This window comes from Nesoenas mayeri (genome assembly GCF_963082525.1).
Source record: "Nesoenas mayeri genome assembly, chromosome: 2".
Classification (NCBI taxonomy): domain Eukaryota; kingdom Metazoa; phylum Chordata; class Aves; order Columbiformes; family Columbidae; genus Nesoenas; species Nesoenas mayeri.
In genome coordinates this window covers 22,561,977-22,579,881 of record NC_137543.1, presented here as the reverse complement: position 1 = coordinate 22,579,881, position 17,905 = coordinate 22,561,977, and the positions used below count along the sequence as shown (strand labels likewise).

General features: G+C 43.8%; 2 protein-coding genes across 3 annotated transcripts in view; both read left to right on the top strand.

Annotated features, from left to right (window-relative positions):
- The window catches only part of FZD6 (frizzled class receptor 6), a 31,941-nt gene extending 29,810 nt beyond the window's left edge, over positions 1-2,131 (top strand). For both annotated transcript variants that reach the window (XM_080339918.1, XM_080339919.1), the window contains one exon: positions 135-2,131. In XM_080339918.1, the coding sequence (XP_080196044.1) occupies positions 135-291 (157 nt within the window). In that variant the 3' untranslated portion in view covers positions 292-2,131. The remainder of the gene's footprint in view (positions 1-134) is intronic.
- Positions 2,132-11,694: 9,563 nt separating this feature from the next.
- On the top strand, positions 11,695-17,837 carry CTHRC1 (collagen triple helix repeat containing 1; the record flags this gene model as incomplete). The annotated part of the gene is made up of 4 exons (XM_080339311.1): positions 11,695-11,961; positions 15,092-15,313; positions 16,303-16,519; positions 17,695-17,837. The coding sequence occupies exons 1-4, from the start codon at positions 11,824-11,826 to the stop codon at positions 17,835-17,837; spliced, it is 720 nt and encodes a 239-aa protein (XP_080195437.1). The 5' UTR covers positions 11,695-11,823.
- Positions 17,838-17,905: the final 68 nt, after the last annotated feature.

The window sequence follows — 17,905 nt, the reverse complement described above, 5'->3', positions numbered from 1 at the left end:
ACTGTATTGCATTTTCTTGAAAATGATATAGCTTAAGATATACTGTAATTTTTGTTGCTAAAAATGTCTTTTTTCTAGTGTAATGCAGTGTGCTTAAAATGAACTTCCTGTGTTTTATTTTTCATTACTTACAGAATAACTCCTAAAAGTGATTTTATTGAATCTCCTCCGTTACAAAGCAGCTGTTCCCGACTACCTGATGCTTCACAGTCAGCTTCTGTATCACTGCTCGTCTACTCAGCTTCAGATACCAGAAGAGAGCTGGATTCAGTAAACAGTTCAAACCCTTGAAAGATTGACACTTTATATGAACACTTTCAATGTATAAAACTGACATAGATTCTGTGTTACACTGGAAATAACAGATATTCTGTGCCTTATTAAAAAACACACATCCCTTGCTTTGCACTTAGAAAAACAAAAATATCTAAGTTTTGTTGTGGGGACAGCCAGCAATACTGTACTGTATTGAATCCTATCCAGGAATAATGGAAATTGAAGTTCTATAGGACACAGCTGGATTGACTAGCAGTAATTTAAGAAAAAGAGAAACAAATAGTATTCTCAGTATAAAGAACACTTTGTAATGAATTGTATTAAAATAATGCTTAGAAAGCACTGTTACTTTTTAAGGCATAAAAATTCCAGTTGCATATCTGCATCTTTGATATATATATATATATTTACTGTTATAAACAGCAGTGTCACTTTAAGGGATACACAAATTTATAAATGCTCTATAAATTATGTGTCATGTTGTATCAGTTATAACACTGTTTTATGGTAGCTTGTACACTGAATATGAAAAGGAGCCTGGAATTATAAGTGCTTTATCTTGTACATAGAAATGAATTTTGTAAATAACTGACTGCTTAAGGTCAGTATTTAGAACTACTGGTTTGTATGTGCTGTACAAACTTGGTGAAGTTAACGTGCTTCCCGTAGGTTGTTCCTGAGGTCACCAGTCCTGTGGTGCTCAGACGAAGTTATTTAGCTCTGAGGAAAGCAGCTTGTCCCTTTCTGTACACGGCACATCTGGTCGAGGCTGCTCAGACACCCGCGTCCTGTTGCAGGGACAACGCGCGAGATGCAGCGCGGCCTCCGAAAATGCTGCCTCGAGCCCCTCCTGCTGCGATGTCCCAGCACATCGTGCCAAAGAAGAAAACGCTTCGGATCTCTCGCAGTATGAGGGACAGAATCTGAAGTAGATACACTTCGGGGCTTTTGGCTGAGCTGCAGTGGAAGTGTATGTTTCATGTTGTTTCTATGCAAGTAACTTAATTTTTTAATATTCTGTAGGGATATATCTTGCAGAAAACAAACTTGTTGGGTTATTGATATACAGGCTTAACAATATATTTACTTAAAAGACCTTACAACTTTTTCTACAAAGCTTTATTTTCTATATGCTACAGCAGTCTGTTTTCTTTAAATCAAAAAGGCCTTAATACATGTAGCCTTTGTTTTGATAGGGTGGTTCTCAGGAGCAAGTACTACTGACATGAATAAGAATTTTGTCGTTCGGTTCTTAAGAAATCCTGACTCCAAAGAAGTCAACATGCTTTATTGCTTGAGATAATTTGGAGCCAGGATTTTGCTGTTTTCTAAACCTAAATCTCAATGCATTTTGTAAGACTGTCCCGCATCTTGCATTTGATTGCTAATGAGAATATTTCTCAGTATTTCGATATTATGCAGAGATATTGTTGTTTTCCAATGTGGGCAGCTTTCATGGTGATGCTTTGAACAGTCAAGCAAAATTGCGTGGCACAAAGGTTATGTAAATGCTGAATCAACAGGAACTACAGTTCTGATAAACCAAAGTTATTTGTTTTATCCATCGTGTATTAAAAATGGAATGTATTTACTTTATATTGCAGTGTCTGCATTTTAGAATTTATAACTTATTGCCTTAAATATGACATGGTGGGTTTTTTTAATAATTTCCCTATTAAAAATATGCAGCATTCTTGCTGCTGAGGACAGTGAGAAAGCTCTGAAAAATCTCCTGTGAAAATGCACACTAAGTACCCTTCATTCTTGCAGTCATGTTTGTAAATGGGTAACTTTATACACATGTTCAGTTCTTTTGTTATTACTGTCTTTGTTAGTAATAAAACATACTGTTGTATAGTAAGAGTTCTGAGTTGATATTTCTTATTAACTAGATGTAGCATGTTTGTTCTATCACTGGAGTATTTTTGCACCTAAGGCACTTTAATGTCTTTTTTTCTGAGAGCTGTGTGAGGTAATAAGCATTGCCATGTTTTGATCCCTCCTGTGTAAGTGAGAAACTGAGACAGAACAATGGTGGGAATTGTTCACGTGAACACAGAGGGTCGTGGAAGAGTGAGAAACTGAACTAGTTCTTTCATCCTAATGTTTAGAATTCTTTCTTTAATGACTTCTAGTTAAAGACCTCGTTTAGATTACATAGACTATGTATTTCCACATTATGTGCTTGCTGCAACCTTCCTAAAATGTTGGTACATGTTTTTAATAAATTTAATATTATTCCCTTTTTTTATGTAGTCCATAAAAAATCATGGTTTTGTGGTAAATGCTCAAAAAAAAAAAAAAGAATACAAAGTAATTTTGGAGTTACAGCAGTACCGTGGGCTTAAAAATAGATTCATTTTCAAAGAAGTGTGAAATACTGAGCAGTAACCACAACATCCATTGGAAGTGAAATGCAGCAGTGGCAGAGACTGTGGCACTTGTGTGTTCAGTGCCGCTGTACAGAAACAACATACAGACTGCGAATTCCCAAGGTGACCTTTGCAGCTGAAGAGATCGCGATCTCTGGATGCTTTAACCTCGAAATACCAGAGTAGTATCTGTGAAGTGAAATGGCTATCATCTGAATGCCCACAAACATGGTGGGGGACAGCAACCCGAAGGCAGAGCGGTGCAGTGATGGGTCAGGGTAGGGGCAGCTGCCTTACTGGGGAGAAGCTCATAGTCAGTTTCTCTAACAAAAAGTGTTTGGGTTACTTGCTTTCATCTGTTACCTGACCAAAGTTAAAACTGAAAATAGACAATTCATGTTAAAAGGGCTTTTTGTAAACCATAAAAATAAATTCCTACTGAAACACCTCCATCAACTGAAGTAATTCAATCGAGACTGGCTCTTCTGAAAGATGCACTGTCAGTCCAACAATTTTAAATCATAGAGTGTCCTGAGTTGGAAAGAGACCCACAGGGATCATAGAGTCCAACTCCTGTTTAGTCTTGTTTTCTGCCTTTGTTTGTAGGATAAAGGATACAGACAGCTTCTCTGAGCCTTGAAATACGTGTGCCAGAAGGTCTTCTTTGTTGCAATGGATCTGTCATAAATCACTTCAAAGTATGCATTACACTGAGTGATCAAGTTGCATATAAAATCTTTCAAAGGACAAGATAAATTTAACATACTAAATCATATCTCATTTGTGATGTAAACAGCACCTGAAATTACCAATACAGTAGTTTAGTGGTATGTGTTGTGTATACTGTATTTTACTCTCCTAAATTTTATTTAGTGAAAACTGGCATAAAGCTTAGGTAGAGTATAAAATAAATCTGTGTACATATTTGGAAAAAAATACGCCAAGTTTGCAAAACTAACCCTGTATATGGAAAAATTGTTGTTTTGTTTATATTTATAACATTTAAAAGATGCATTAGCAGATAAGACAAAAATACCTACAGTACTTAAAACCTCTTTAAATACTTTTGCTTTTTCAAACTTAAAAAAATATTCAGGAATGGAGCACTAACAAGCAGAATCATCATGCTATTTGTTTTGACAATTGTCCGACTGATTTACAGGGAACTGTAGGTCATTTTTCTTTACAGGATATAGAATATATACTTGGTTTTGGAGGTGGTCAAATCCAGTTGAATTTCAGAAGCAAAATAAAAATTTTTTAAAAACCACCACATTTAAATCCAAAAAGTTGAACTTCGATAAAAATCAGTTTAGCATTCTGCAAAGCACTGAGAAATGTGGCAGCTGAATAGGATGAGGAATCCTATTTCCCTTTGAAGTCTGACCACCCATGGCACCGTTTCAGGCTGCGCTCCGGAGGGGAAGAGCTGCGCCCCTGCCCCAACACCGGCCACGCGCTGAATCGGCCTTTGAAGGCGTCCGACCGCTCCGGCTGCGGCCACCGACGGTCTCTGCCAGTGTTAACCACTGGTATTTGCAGTCATTCAGATGGCTGGCACCAAAGGTATTCTGTGACTCTTACAGAAATAAATGTTATTTCCTGTGCATTTTTTTCTGCACTTTCTAATTTTTGTCCCTTATCATATTTTTTTTTTTTTTTATAATATGGACTAGAGTTTAATTGTAATTAAAAATAAAGAAGTTGGGCAACCTATACTGCACCTTGATGAGCTGTCTGCTTTGTATCTGTAGAAGTGAAGCTGAAAGTATCTTTCTGATGTACATCTATGAAATCTGCTTCTGTATATTAACTGGATTTTACTTCCTATTAAAAACCACTTGAGATGCAAAGTATAATTAAAAGATTAAAAACATGCCAGGACATTTATATCTGAGCTGTTCATTAATGCTTATTACCTGTATTTCAACTTTGTTCATCAAAACTAAATCTATAATAAAAGTTTGCTTTATTTCAGGTCTCACTACTTGAAATGTAATAACGAGGTATCTTTAAACATACACCAATCTACCGTCATTAAATGGCTCGTAGCTGGTTTCTGAGCACAAATGGGAGCTGGAAGGAGAATAGTTACTGCAGGAAGAGCTGTGTCCAGAGAGCAGTTTTGGTGAGGGAGGCGCTCGATGGGCGCAGGGGAGCTGGAGGGACACTGGTCTCCAGCCTGGAGAGCACATGCTCAGGTACGGCACTGTGGGCATGAGAAGACAGTGGGTGCTGTGAATGAAGAGGAACAGGCTGATATTTTAGGAGCCACTCTCGACATACAGGGTGAAGAGAAACAACGGGAGAAAGTTTTACTTCCATTAAGTAGGTTTGTAAGTTACAGAGGTGATGCTGGGATCATTAGACATGGCCACTTAAGGGATTTAACAGGAAAAAGGACATTTGGTGTCCGTTGTGTATGACGGATGAGAAAAGTATCTATATTTTTAGTAAGAAAATGTGCATCCCAGTTTATCTTCCTGATGCTCTGCTTGACCACATACAACTGGATAACAAGAAATTACATGGGGACAAAAATAAGTCACTGCCAGATAAGGTCCTTGAGAAAATAATTAGAAAGTTATTTAATTAGTTGATGGCCTGAGCTAGCTGGGAAGCTGCATTTGCTTCAGACTCAGCTCTAGTAGTATCATACCTACTATCCAAGAGTGAACAGAGGTCTTGAATGACCCAGATGAAGACGGAAGATCTGAGGGTGCTGAAGCAGCTGAGCAGGCTTGTGGTCTTGGGTTTGAGTCACTGACGTTGCTCACTGGACACAGTCCGCTCTGGGACTTGCTCTCTTTCCAGATTCCTACAGGCAGGGCTGTGATCCAGACTTTCAGCTAAAGAACAAGTGTGTACATTACATGGATTAACAGCCCAGACACCTATTGTTCCGTGAAACGTGAAGAGGTGGCGCTGACCGGGGTGTGACGTGGCACCGAGCGCATGAGATGCAAATGTGTTGGGCTGGCTAAGTCAGGACTCAGCATGGAAATTAAGTGGAGCTATTTTTTCTTAAAATGTGATTTTAGTAGGCAAGATGATCCTGAGATAAGAAGCCGGGTCTCAAGAATGCCACAGGCTCTGTCACTACATTCAACAGGCAGAGCCACCGGGACCATGCGTGTTCACATCTGCCACCGCTGTTGTGGCTCAGCCCCTCTGTCGCTTCTCTGAGACAGGAATTTTTGTGCAGCTGTCCTGGGCCGATTTACTTGTTTCTCTGACCAAATCCTCATGCATTTACAGGCTTCTGTGTGTTCTGTGTGTTCCCACGATGGTGGCTCTAGAGCTCTGGTCCCTGTAAGCCACACTGAAGCGCTATGCAGCCCTTCCTCAGCCTGCAGCCCGCTCCGCATTGCTGCCTCACTTATCCTGACGAACTGGATACAAAGAAAAATAAATATTTCAAAGTTCAAGTTAATTCCTTTAACTTTAGGATTATCACGAATTTGAGGTACTATCTTTCAAAACTGGAAGGACAGACCTGTGGCAGTGTATTTGATGAATGGTATAGAAAATCCAAGATTGTTCCCTTCATCGAAGAAGCTTTCCTGTCTGGAGTATTGCATTTCACGTGTTAGTAACTATTTACTAGCGCAGCATTCAAGGAAAGTTAGCTTTTCACTTCTGCAAAAGGCCTTTCTATTCACTGAGGATTCATGAGGCAGCCAAGTAATTTTTCTACCATTGACTAATTCACAGCCGCTCTAATGAGCGAATGTTTCTCGCGAGCCTCAGCTCTGCCCTTGCACATGATGATTCACTGGAGGCCCAGTGAACGTAACTTAAAGCTGGACTGAATTAATTTTCCCGTTCCACCCTGCGCACAAGTCCTTGAACAACCTGATCTAACTGGACCTGCTTCGACCAGATGTGCTCCAGATGCCCTTCCAACCCAAACGTTTCCATGACTGCAGCTGGGGTTGCACCGCCTGCACCTGGGAGACACGGTCTTGCAGAGCTACAGACCAGACTCCTCCACAGTCAGACATTTTCAGCCAGCAATCAGTGAAAACAGGTCTCAGTATGGGCTTTGCCTCATAAAGTTTACACTATGGAAATGCCTGGATATCCTCTGTTAACCTGAAGTAGACGGTTGTCCCAAATATCTTGATTAAAGTCTTTCTAACTCTGACAATTTGTGAGTGGTGTTCAGTTCAAGATGCTCAATGCTTCAATTATTATTGTAAAAGCCACAGCTATAGGGAAATGTCTTAGACAGACAAAAAAATCTGCTTACAAGCCCTATCAGGCTATGACAAGAGCTGTTTCCACAAGATGAGCTCTTTGGTATCTTACGTATGTCCTGGTCTTGACTTGTTGGTAACAACGTTGAAGATTTAGCTCAATAGAAAACTTAATTAATCTGAGTAACAGATTAATCTCATGCAAAATGATGATGTTCCCTATAGTAATATTGAGAACCACCATGTGCTTTTTCAGCAGTAAAGAATTAACACCTCCAGGATTTTTCTCTCGCACTCAAAGCATGTTGTACTCCTGTATATGGACACATGAATCTTCCGCAGCCAGGCTTCCCAAGGGTCAGCATATGCTTTCCTGACAGTCGCACCCCTCTTGTCTTTGGCAAACCCTGTTATTATGCTCAAACCTCTGCCTGTTCTGTCTGGTTGTCATTCAGACGATTTTTGTTGTTTCACGGCTTGCACAGTGAACTATTAGTAGGACTTGACTGTCACCTGGAGGTACAGAGTCTCAGCAAGTAGAATATTGATATGACTTACACTGTTAAGCTTTTCTTTAAGGCAGAAACGGGACATCACTGAGTATTATAATCCACTAAAAAATCTGCCCCAAACTAGTTTTTAAGATTCAAATGTTAATATGTGTACCTGCTGTCGAGGGTTAAGATTGCGGGGTGACAATAAAACCCTGGCAGATGTATTGTTAACCTCCTCTCCCCCACACTCTTCCCCCTTGTGCCCCTCCCTCTCCCCCCTTCCCACTCAGGACAGGCGATCGGGAGGGAAAGAAGGACAGAGAGAAGACAGTTGGAAAAATTAACAATGTTTTACTAATGCTACTAATAAGAATAGAGAAAATAATACAAAATATACAAAAACAATCTTGAAAGTCTCAGCAACTGCAGAGCTGGCACCCAAAGTCCTCGATTGGACTCTGCAGCCAACTGAAGCTGGATTCAGTCTCTCACTCAGCCTCAGTTCGCAGGGATGACTAGCAAGGTCCTCTCCTAATGTCGGCCATGAGGAAAAGAGAAAAGGCAAAAGGAAAAGGGACGAAATCCTCGTGATCTCCCACTTTATATGAAGTATTCACGTGAATGGAATGTTATACACAGTTGGTCAGTTTCTTGGTCACCGGTTTTCTTGTTGCCCCTCTCACAAGATGTCCATCCATGCTTATCAATAAGTTTGCATTCCATTGCTAGGTTTACCAAAACATGTGTCTGGTTCTCCAGGAAAATGCAGCTAATATGAAAGCTTTAGCTGACAGGCAAAATCACTAAAAGAGAAACTTGTTTTTAACAAAACCAGGACACCTGCAAAGCACTATTGTGATTATAATGCCATACTTATAATTTTATGTAAAAGCTACTCAAAGATTTTTTAAAATAAGTGTATCCATGCTGGTAAAGCAACAAAATAGAGGAAGAGAAGTTTTGGATTATTTTAAAATAGTAAGCATGCTATATAAATAATATATTTAAATTAAAATGTATTAGAAGGGATCAAGGCCATGATCCCATCAATTTTTATGCAATTCCAAAGTTTGTTTTGTGGAAGAAAATGAAATCTATTTCTTAAACCTGTACTAAATGTCCCTGAGAGCTCTTACTTCAGTTTTCTTCTCCAGCAGTACAGACGGCTCTTTGTCTCCTTGATCAGACAGGCAGGCTGCAAAGAGCCATTCAAGAAATTCAGCAGTCTTCTCTAACCTCAGCCTTTACATCGACTTAAAACTCACCCTCACATATCAGCAATAAAGTGAACAAGACCTAAATTATGAACTCCACAATTAAAAGCACCAAGGGTAGATGGGCAAAGAAGCCACGTATTGGGATGCTGAGCACAGCAGTGCTGAGCAGCTCGCTGCCGCTGGCCCGGGGGTGCTCGTGCGTTCCCCACAGTGATGCACGGAGAGAACTGACGGTCAAAATCACCAGACATCACTAGAACAGGGAAATATATAAAACAGTAAGAGTTAAAAGCAGATGAAATGACCAGGTCTTGGCACTTACCTTGCTGGGCCTCTTTTGGCTCAGGATTCTCAGCCTTGAACCTTCTGTAATATTTAGACACCTAAGCCTGGTTTTCCTGGTTGTGAAAAGCCACAAGTAACATAGTTCCCATATGAAAAGAATGTATTTCTGAGTGCTTAAAGCTTCTCCCCACTGTATAAGGAGACTCTTCTACAGATCTAGGTCTGTTCTGCCAGATCTGGGTCTCTTCTACCAGGTTTGGAATATGGACCTGGCCTTTCATTCCCAGGCTCTACTTTAACCACGGGCAATGCATTTCCCATTATGAAATGCTCCTTTCCTACTGCAGTTGTTTCATTTTGTGAAGATGAAGGAATGAACAGCAACTATTTACTGGTTGAATCCAAACGGCTGCTGTAATAAATAACATTCACATACTGGAAGAGCTTGCACAAGAAAGGCAGAGAGACCTAGTGTCCCAGCGGGCAGATCCTTGAATGTAAACATTTTATAGCTGAGGTGAATGGAAACTCATGTGTGTATGAACACAGGCTTGTGTGGCTGTTTTTTGGGGTGCTAAGAGGCTATGTTTTGGGGGGGAAAACAGCTCAAGTCACAGAGGGAAGAGACTGCACTCGTGGCTCCAGCTGGGCGGTGTGAGCATCTGCAGTGATGGCACCACGGTGACCCTGTGTGAGCCTGCCTGTGTTGTGCAGCAGCACAGCAGGTTGTGCTGAAGATTTTAGAGGCATTTAAACAGTGGATGTATGTACCTCATCATCTTTACTGGTATGTTTGTAAAACCACATATAAAAGATAAATTCCATGTCATATGGCAGTATGGGTAAGATCAAGGAATCACTGGTTGACATAATGTGGTTCCTGGTTTGAAGATGCTCTGGCATATTCATTATAACAGCTCCTTTTGTCCAGGAGATATTTAAGGCAAAGTAGATCAGTAGTTCTGATTCAGTTTGAGTATCTCATCAGCATTCAACAACGGTTGCTGCCCTCAGAAGCATTTAAACACATCAAAATTCCACAGAGCATAAGCTTAGCAGATGGTGAGGCTTCTCGGACTGAAGCAGGATAAGGAGGACGTTGATGTTTCTGTTTTCCAGATGGCAATACACATTGCAAGTCAAATGAGCTCTAGGAACTGCACAGTGCACTTAGCAGAGCCAAAGTAGATCTCCCGCCTTTACCTGGTAAGACTGTCTTCACCACACTCCTCAGTTTGCTTCTCCCAGAAAAGCCAGTCGTTTGCCATTTAGAGGCTTCTAGCCCAGACCCAAACTCTAACAGTGAGCAAACCCAGTTGGGGAAATTCATATGGATGTACATGTAAATTTTGTTATCTAAAACACTGAGTAATTGTATTAGGAAGATGTACAGTGCTGCTGTCCTGTGTGCTTCAGCTATAGCACATCTCCTGAAGAAATTAAATCTGTGAGACAGAAGTTTGGCCGTCTGGGAAGGGACGTGCCCTAGCAACAGCACGTGTTGATGGTGGGGATCCCCAACCACCTGGTAACGATGCTTGTGTGCGCATGCATGGTACAGAGAAGACAAACATTATCATCTTCACAACATTACCACCAGCCCAGACCAGAGGCAGGAGAGTTTGCTGGCAGCAGTGCACAATTGCACAATGAAGGTTCTGCATGTGTGTGTGTGTTCATGGATGTTCACTGAAGAGCAGGAACAGTTGTTGTAATTAAGGATTTACATAATTCCATACATTTTCCCAACAGGTTTAGGGAAGTGTTATTATTTACTAGCTGTTCCAGGAAGTCGGCTGGGTGTACCGCTGTATCTCTGCACAAGGCTGGAGTACACATCAGCAACACTTATGTTGGGCCCAGCTCTTAGGACAGTGCGTGACAGGGTAGGTAATGGCAATGTCACCTCTGGTCCAAATCTCACTTTGCTGCTGTTGTTCAGCCAGTATGGACATGGAAAGGGGTGAAGAACAGGAGCTTTAAGTCCAGAGGTAGCTACAGTCAGAACAAGATGAAGACGTTTAGTGTAAACAAAAATCTGGTTCTGTGCGGTCTAGTGTGAACAGCTCAACATCTTGTAACATGCATTCCTACAGCAGAAATGTGTGGTTTTGTTAAATACTTCAGAAAAAAAAAATGTATTGAAGCTTATCTCCCCCTTCTGGAAACTTCACCTCTACAAATGCCACAGCAATTGCAATATACAAAAGTTGCCTTTCAAGTATTTGCTACTTTTATTTTTAATGCTTAAGGACATACAGTATTCTTTATTTTATGGTGTTTCCATTTCCAATATGATGAAAAATAAAATTTCATTTTAAATTAAAGTAAAATGAAGTTGTTTATGCTGGGTTGCTGAGGGCTCTTCTTGTGTTATTAAATAGACCACGTTCGATCCAGCAACACCCAAGTTGCTCAATAGAAGTCTGCTGCTCAGAGGGATTTTGTGCCCTTACCTCGTACTTCTGTTAAAATGAAATCAGTGATTTACACCCAGCTGCTACTGTATTACCGTTTCCCCTCGCGGTGCATCAGGCTTCTGCTGGGCGTTGTGTGCTTGCTTTCTTGGCAAAACAGCTCTTCCATCGGAAAGGTGTGATAATCTGCAGAGCAAATTCTTGCAGACTTGGAAGAGCGCTCTTCGGCGCTCCGAGGGGGCGGCCCTGCAGTGCCCTCCCCGGCCCTGCCGCCGCTCGGGGGCCCGGGGCTGCCGGCATCGCCCGGCGGCAGCTCCGCGGGGCCCGGCCCGAGGGGGCGGGAGCCCCCCGGCCCCCGTGCCAATGGCTGCGGGGGGATGGCTCTGCCTGGACGTTCCCGCTCCCTTACAGGATGGAAATTCCGGGCCTCCCCGGGGAGGGAGCTCGGGCTCCGCGCTCTGAAAGGCTCATTTATCCCCGCGCTGCCGCGCAGAGCGGCGCACACGGGCCCCTGCGCCGCCGCCTCCCCCTGCCCGGCGCATCCCGCGCCCCCCGCCCGCACCATGCGCCGCGCCCCGCCGCCGCTGCTGCTGCTGCCGCTGGCGCTGGCGCTGCTGCTGCCGGCGGCCCCGCCGGCCGGCGGCTCCGAGAGCCCCAAGGGGAAGCAGAAGGCGCTCCGGCAGCGGGAGGTGCTGGACGTGGTGAGAGCGGCGGGGGCCGGGGCGCGGGGCTGGGGCGGCCGGGGGCGCCGTGCGGGGCGGGGGGGCGGCCGGAGGAGCGGCTCTTTTATTGCAAAGATCGGGGGAAAAAACCTAACCAAACCAAAACTACGAAAAAAAGGCCGGTTTTCGGAACACCTCGCTGCCGCGCCGGGCCGCTCCGGACCGGGCACCACCGAGCTCGCCCTGCCCGTTTGAGTTCTCTCTTGATTTTTATTTTTTTTTTTAAATTACGCCCTGGTTATGCTGAATCAGGAAAATGCTGAGAAGGGGTTGGACGGGCTTTGGCAGAAACCGCTGGTTTTCGGCGGCTGGGTGGGTGTCTTCGTGTTTTCTTGCTCGAGTCAGAGTCTGTGGGGTTTGCGGTCGAGCCGCCGCGGGCTCCGCGCCCCGTCGTGTCCGCCCGGCGGAGCGAGGCCGGGCCGGGGGATAAAGGCTGCACTGTGAGCTGGTTCCTGCCCTCTGCAGAGCGCCGGGGCAACGCGGGAGTCTCACAGCGCCTGCAACAGAAGTAGTGAATGCAGTTTAGTTCCTAAAAGGCTAACCAATATATGATGGACTATAAAAAGAGAAATAAAAGGACTGCCCTTTAGCAGCCATTAGATACTGGGAAAACTGTTATCTGCACCGTTACTGAACCAGCTTTTCTTTGGAGCTGCATTAATTTATTATTCCCTTTGGCACACGGACTGCATACCGCTGTTTGCAATTCCATTGCAACTAGAAACCTGAATGCGTTGGGACTATCCCATCTCAGGGACAGAAGAAAGGAGGGAGATTTTCCAGTCCTTGGAATGCAGAAAGCAGATGTGAAGCTATTTCTGTGAGTTGCTGGACTGCCATTCACCTCCTATAGAAAATCAGTGGCATGGCCATTTCTTCCATGATCTCCAGAGAGATCCCCCAAGTGATGTGCTGGAAGCACCACGGGTGGCAAAGCTCCTTCCCTTTCTCACCACTGATTACCCTTCTACTTTTGCTGAGGAAATTTAATTGCATTGAGAATAAAGAGTCTGCACACATGGAGGAGCTTCTCTTTTCTGTTGGAGTGGTGTTTTAGGGTCCTTTGTACAGGGCATTCCGCTGGCATTGCTTTGTGCTTTCAGGTGTGGCAGAGTGGGCAGCAAAGTGCAGGTAAATAGACGGCAGTCGAGTTGGGCACAGCCTGGTTGTACAGACGGCTTCAGCTAAAGCCCTTCCAGGGCAGACTGAGGGCTTGCCCGAGAGGGGATCCTGCCTTCAGCAGATGTTTTCATATTGAAAGATGTTTTATGCATTTCCAGCTCAAGAAAGCATGAAAAAGATTTGATTTGGCAGGCGTAGATGAACTTAGTTGGAGTGAAGCCTGGAGCCCAGGTAATTCTTCCACTCACATCATTTTTTTTGGTGTGCAATGGCTCAGCTGCTCTCTCTGGAAGGAGGCAATGCAGCTCTGGGTGGCCTCTTGTGATGCACCTTGAGACTGGGGGGGACAGTGAGACAGCACATCTGAGGTTTGTCCACCCCCAGCTCTTGCCCATTTCCGTGATTTCTGTGATTTCTGTGGTGAGTAACTATGTGCAAAAACCAGACCAGTCACCCTTACAGATGGAGTCCAATGGGAAAATAGCAGCAAAAGCAGATAACCAGGGCTGTGTGAAACAGAAATGTCTTTGCATCATTCTCAGGGTCCCTCGCTCGGTGTGTGTTTTGCCAAGCAGTCTTCTCTCCAGCTAACTCTTTTTAAACATGGCCTTCTTGATTGTGATATCCCACTAGTTCCACTGCCACTTGCCAACAGTGTTTTCTTTGGTGAAAATAGTAAAGGAATGGCAGCATTCTTTAGTTCGTCTTACTTCTTATATAGTTACTGATTTTATTTATAGAGTGGCTCCAGCTGAGCCTCTGATGCCTATTCTGTTTTATTGCATCGAAGCACAGGAGAAGGAACAACCCCAGATGAAGAAAGTTCATGAGTCTGATAGAGGAGAGGGGGCAGGGGCTGTAGCTTACAGCTCCTGTGGTGCAGATAGTGGCATGGCTTGCAGGAGGGGCAAGAGCTGCATGATGGTTTCCTTTTGAAACATGGCGATTAGGTGGTTTAACAGGGATGAAGAGAAATAGATGTGAGAAAAGAGGAAGAAGGGAGGATAGCTATTGGTGAGGATTTGGGATGAAGACCGGAGGAAGCAGTCCATCATTAGATGGGAAAGAGCATTTGGAGTCAAAGCCTGGCCACCACCAGCCCCTGTGGGCTTCTGCTCCAGGTTTCTGTTCCTGCTCTGCCAGCTCCACACATGGGTGCTCCCCCGGCATCCAGCGCTCGAGCTGCTGGGGAAGGAGCTCTGGGCTGCACAAACCTGCTCTCCAAGGAGGAGAAGCCCAGGTCTCATAAGGTATGAAGGCAACATGCGTTTACGTGTGGTTGGGGAGAGCAGCATTTGACCATTCCTAAGAGTGTGGTGCTAGGGAAAACGTTGGTGTGCTGTCCTCCCCTGTGCGCCTTCCCACCGCTGTGAACGGGGATCCCGAGCTCAGGGTTATTCCAGGGTGCAGCTTCCCACATCTACATCAACGCTGACACACTGCGTGTGTCCTGGAGTCCGACTTGTGTGGCTTGACTATCGTGATGTGGTGCTGTCCCAGAGGAGTGGTGACAGAAGAAAAACGGAGCTAACCTCCACTCTCTGTGAAAACCGAAAGTTTCTCTCCTTTAAAAAAGAAGGGGGGAAAAAAAAAAGCAAGCTTATTAGCTGTGACAGTTACAGAAGCAATGGTGTGTTAGGAGAAAGTAACTATTAATATACTACTTTTTTTTTTTCTTGAATTGGAATGTTTTGAGTCTTCTTAGGTTTTCCAACAGGTTTTAATCCTTAGACTAGAAAAATTTTTAATTCTATGATTTATGCACCTTTTCATAAAATAATTGGCATCTTAATTTACAGCAAATTATGCTGCAACTGCTTATCTTTGAATTTGTATTTTTCCTTTTTCACCACTTTCTTGGTGCTCCAGAAACAGCCCATTAGTTTCTGTCACAGCAGGGGGTTTTTGTGTTTCGTTGTTGTTGTGCTTAACTTGGTCAGCCTTGGAGCTAATGGACGGAAGCAGCAAGATCTGTTCTGTGTTTCAGTACAACGGCATGTGCTTGCAAGGCCCCAGTGGCGTTCCTGGTCGGGATGGGAACCCGGGAGCCAACGGGATCCCCGGGACGCCTGGGATCCCGGGACGCGACGGGCTGAAGGGGGAGAAGGGCGAGTGCATGCGCGAGAGCATCGAGGAGTCCTGGACGCCCAACTTCAAGCAGTGTTCGTGGAGTGCGCTTAATTACGGCATCGATCTTGGGAAGATAGCGGTAAGTGAGCTCTGCCTGGGTGCTGTGCTCCACCAGCACGGCAGGCTCCACATCTGCCTCTCTCGGCTGGGGAGCACCAATTGCACAGATGTTGTATTGGAGCCTTTTTCTGCGTATAAGGGTGAACTTCTCAAAGGTTTAGCTACTTTGAATTCATGTCGGCTGTGTTCCACAGCTATGTGCCCATTTCATTTCTGTAATAGTGTTTCAAAAGAATGATGTGGCTGGTGTAAGAGTACTTTTAGAAGACTAGATCTGTGACTGTAAGGTTGAAAGTCACACTACCAAAAAAGTACCTCAGGCTTGCCCAAAACAGGGCAAGGCTTTTGCCATTTCAGTCATAAGGAGCAGTAGAGATGTACTGCTTTAATCTGTTAACTGTACCCGTCTTTGTAACTCCTGCTTCAAAGTGGTCGTTCACTGAAACTCAGTTGCAGGGTGCTGCTGCAAAAAGGATCAACGTTGTTCAGGAGCAGAATTACCAAGTGTTTCCCTGATTGACCCAAACAATCTGTCCTCACTGCAGCCCTGAGTAAAACAAACACAATGCTGCAAGCCTAGAAGAGGGGAAGAAATTCCAGCTATGAAGCAATGCCCAGACTGGCTAGAGAAGTGTAACTGCTATTGCTGTGGATAGAGTGAAAATCAACTTTTTTGAGTAGACATTTCTCACCGCCTTGTACTTCCAGAACTGTCCCTAGCTTTCTATCTATCAGCATTTTGAAGACAGAATAACAACTTCTTAAAAACCCGAAAGCGTTTTTCAGTTGTGGAGCTTTTATCAGGGTTTAAGCCTCTCACAAATCTTGTGATAATTGTTAAATCCAGGTTGTATTTGCCACGCTCTACTTTGTTCTTTGTTTTTTCCTTCTTCTCTGTTTTTGTCTTTTTCTTTCAGAGGGAAGTGACTAAAAAACATTCTGAAAACAGTTATAGGAAATAGGTTCAAAACCAGAGGTTGCTACCAAAGCATTTTTGTCTCCTCTTAGGAATGTACATTTACAAAGATGCGCTCGAACAGTGCTCTCCGTGTCCTCTTCAGCGGATCGCTTCGGCTGAAATGCAAAACTGCCTGTTGTCAGCGCTGGTACTTCACTTTTAATGGAGCAGAATGTGCTGGGCCACTTCCTATTGAAGCCATAATATATTTAGATCAAGGAAGCCCAGAGCTGAATTCTACTATTAATATACACCGAACGTCTTCAGGTATGTATGCCAAGCCCACAGGAACAGAGATGGAGTAGAACCCAGTAGCAAATCTTGTTACAAAATGCAGCGTAGAGTCTGCCATAGAAAGTCAAAGGCTGAAAGAAGTGGCAGACGAGTGTCCAGCCAACACTTGGTGCTCTTACTCTGCTTTCTCACAGTTAACTACCAATAGTAACAGTATTGGAATTATTTATTAGGTGGTACTTTATTACCGTGGTATTTTTCATGGTACTTACATTCTGCAATTTTGAAATGGTAGAGATTTCTCTCCAGAAAGTTCTACTGATCTCTGCTACAACATGAATACAGGGACATTCTGTGCTGCATTAGCACATGGAGAAAACGCCTTACTGCCAAGTAGACAGTATCATCCTGGCTTAGAATACTGATATTTGTGCATTATCTGTGCATAAAATGAGGCTTATTCCTCCTGGAATTTATACTATAATTTCAGGTGCGGCACAGAAGTACCTCTGAAGTGAAATATCTAGGAACAATTATTCAACTGCTAAGCAAAAGGCAAATTAGTGAAGTAATTGAACATAAAAGGAGGTGACACTAGGAAAAGGCGGCTAATATCAAGTCTCTACTCTTCCTCCATTTTCTTCCCTGTACTATTTCATGACTGCATGAAAACTAACATCTAGAGATAGGATGATAGGGTTTTTTTCATCAAGGGTAGGATCCATCTGTCTTCATTAACCCACCTCCAACTGGTGGTGCCAGTGGGGAAAAAAGTAGGCAAGAGACGTGGGAACTTTGTACAGAAGCAGCGAATTAGGAGTGCAAAAGATTACAGGGTGGCAACCAGCTTTTCAGAGCTGAGCTGTGGGAGTTACGGCTGTATCCCAGCCCCCTCCCCACCGCTGCTAAAAGGGTAGCTGGGTGGGATTGGAGCCGTATCCCACCTACCAGTTTGTAAATGTGGACATTTAGAGAAGCAGAGACACCTCCCATTTGGCCATCCTGTGGGCTGTGATGTGCTTCAGGTTCAGCCACAGATGTCAGCAGTAGCATGGATAACCTGTGCTGCCATATCTCTAAGTAAGAGTTTTTATTTCTAAAAATGCTGTTCAGGTCTAACTGCACAGCATGAGCTTGTGTCCACCTTCAGTTGTGAAATACGAAGTGGCTGTGGCTGCCGAGGTAACTCGATTTTTCTCTTTAACCAGTGGAAGGTCTGTGTGAAGGGATCAATGCCGGCTTGGTGGATATTGCCATCTGGGTTGGGACTTGCTCAGATTATCCACGGGGAGATGCTTCTACTGGATGGAATTCAGTCTCCCGAATCATCATTGAAGAACTGCCAAAATAACTTCATCTCCCTTTCTATAATCACTCCCTTTTAAAAAAAAATTGTACAATTTTCTTCAGAAGTTATTT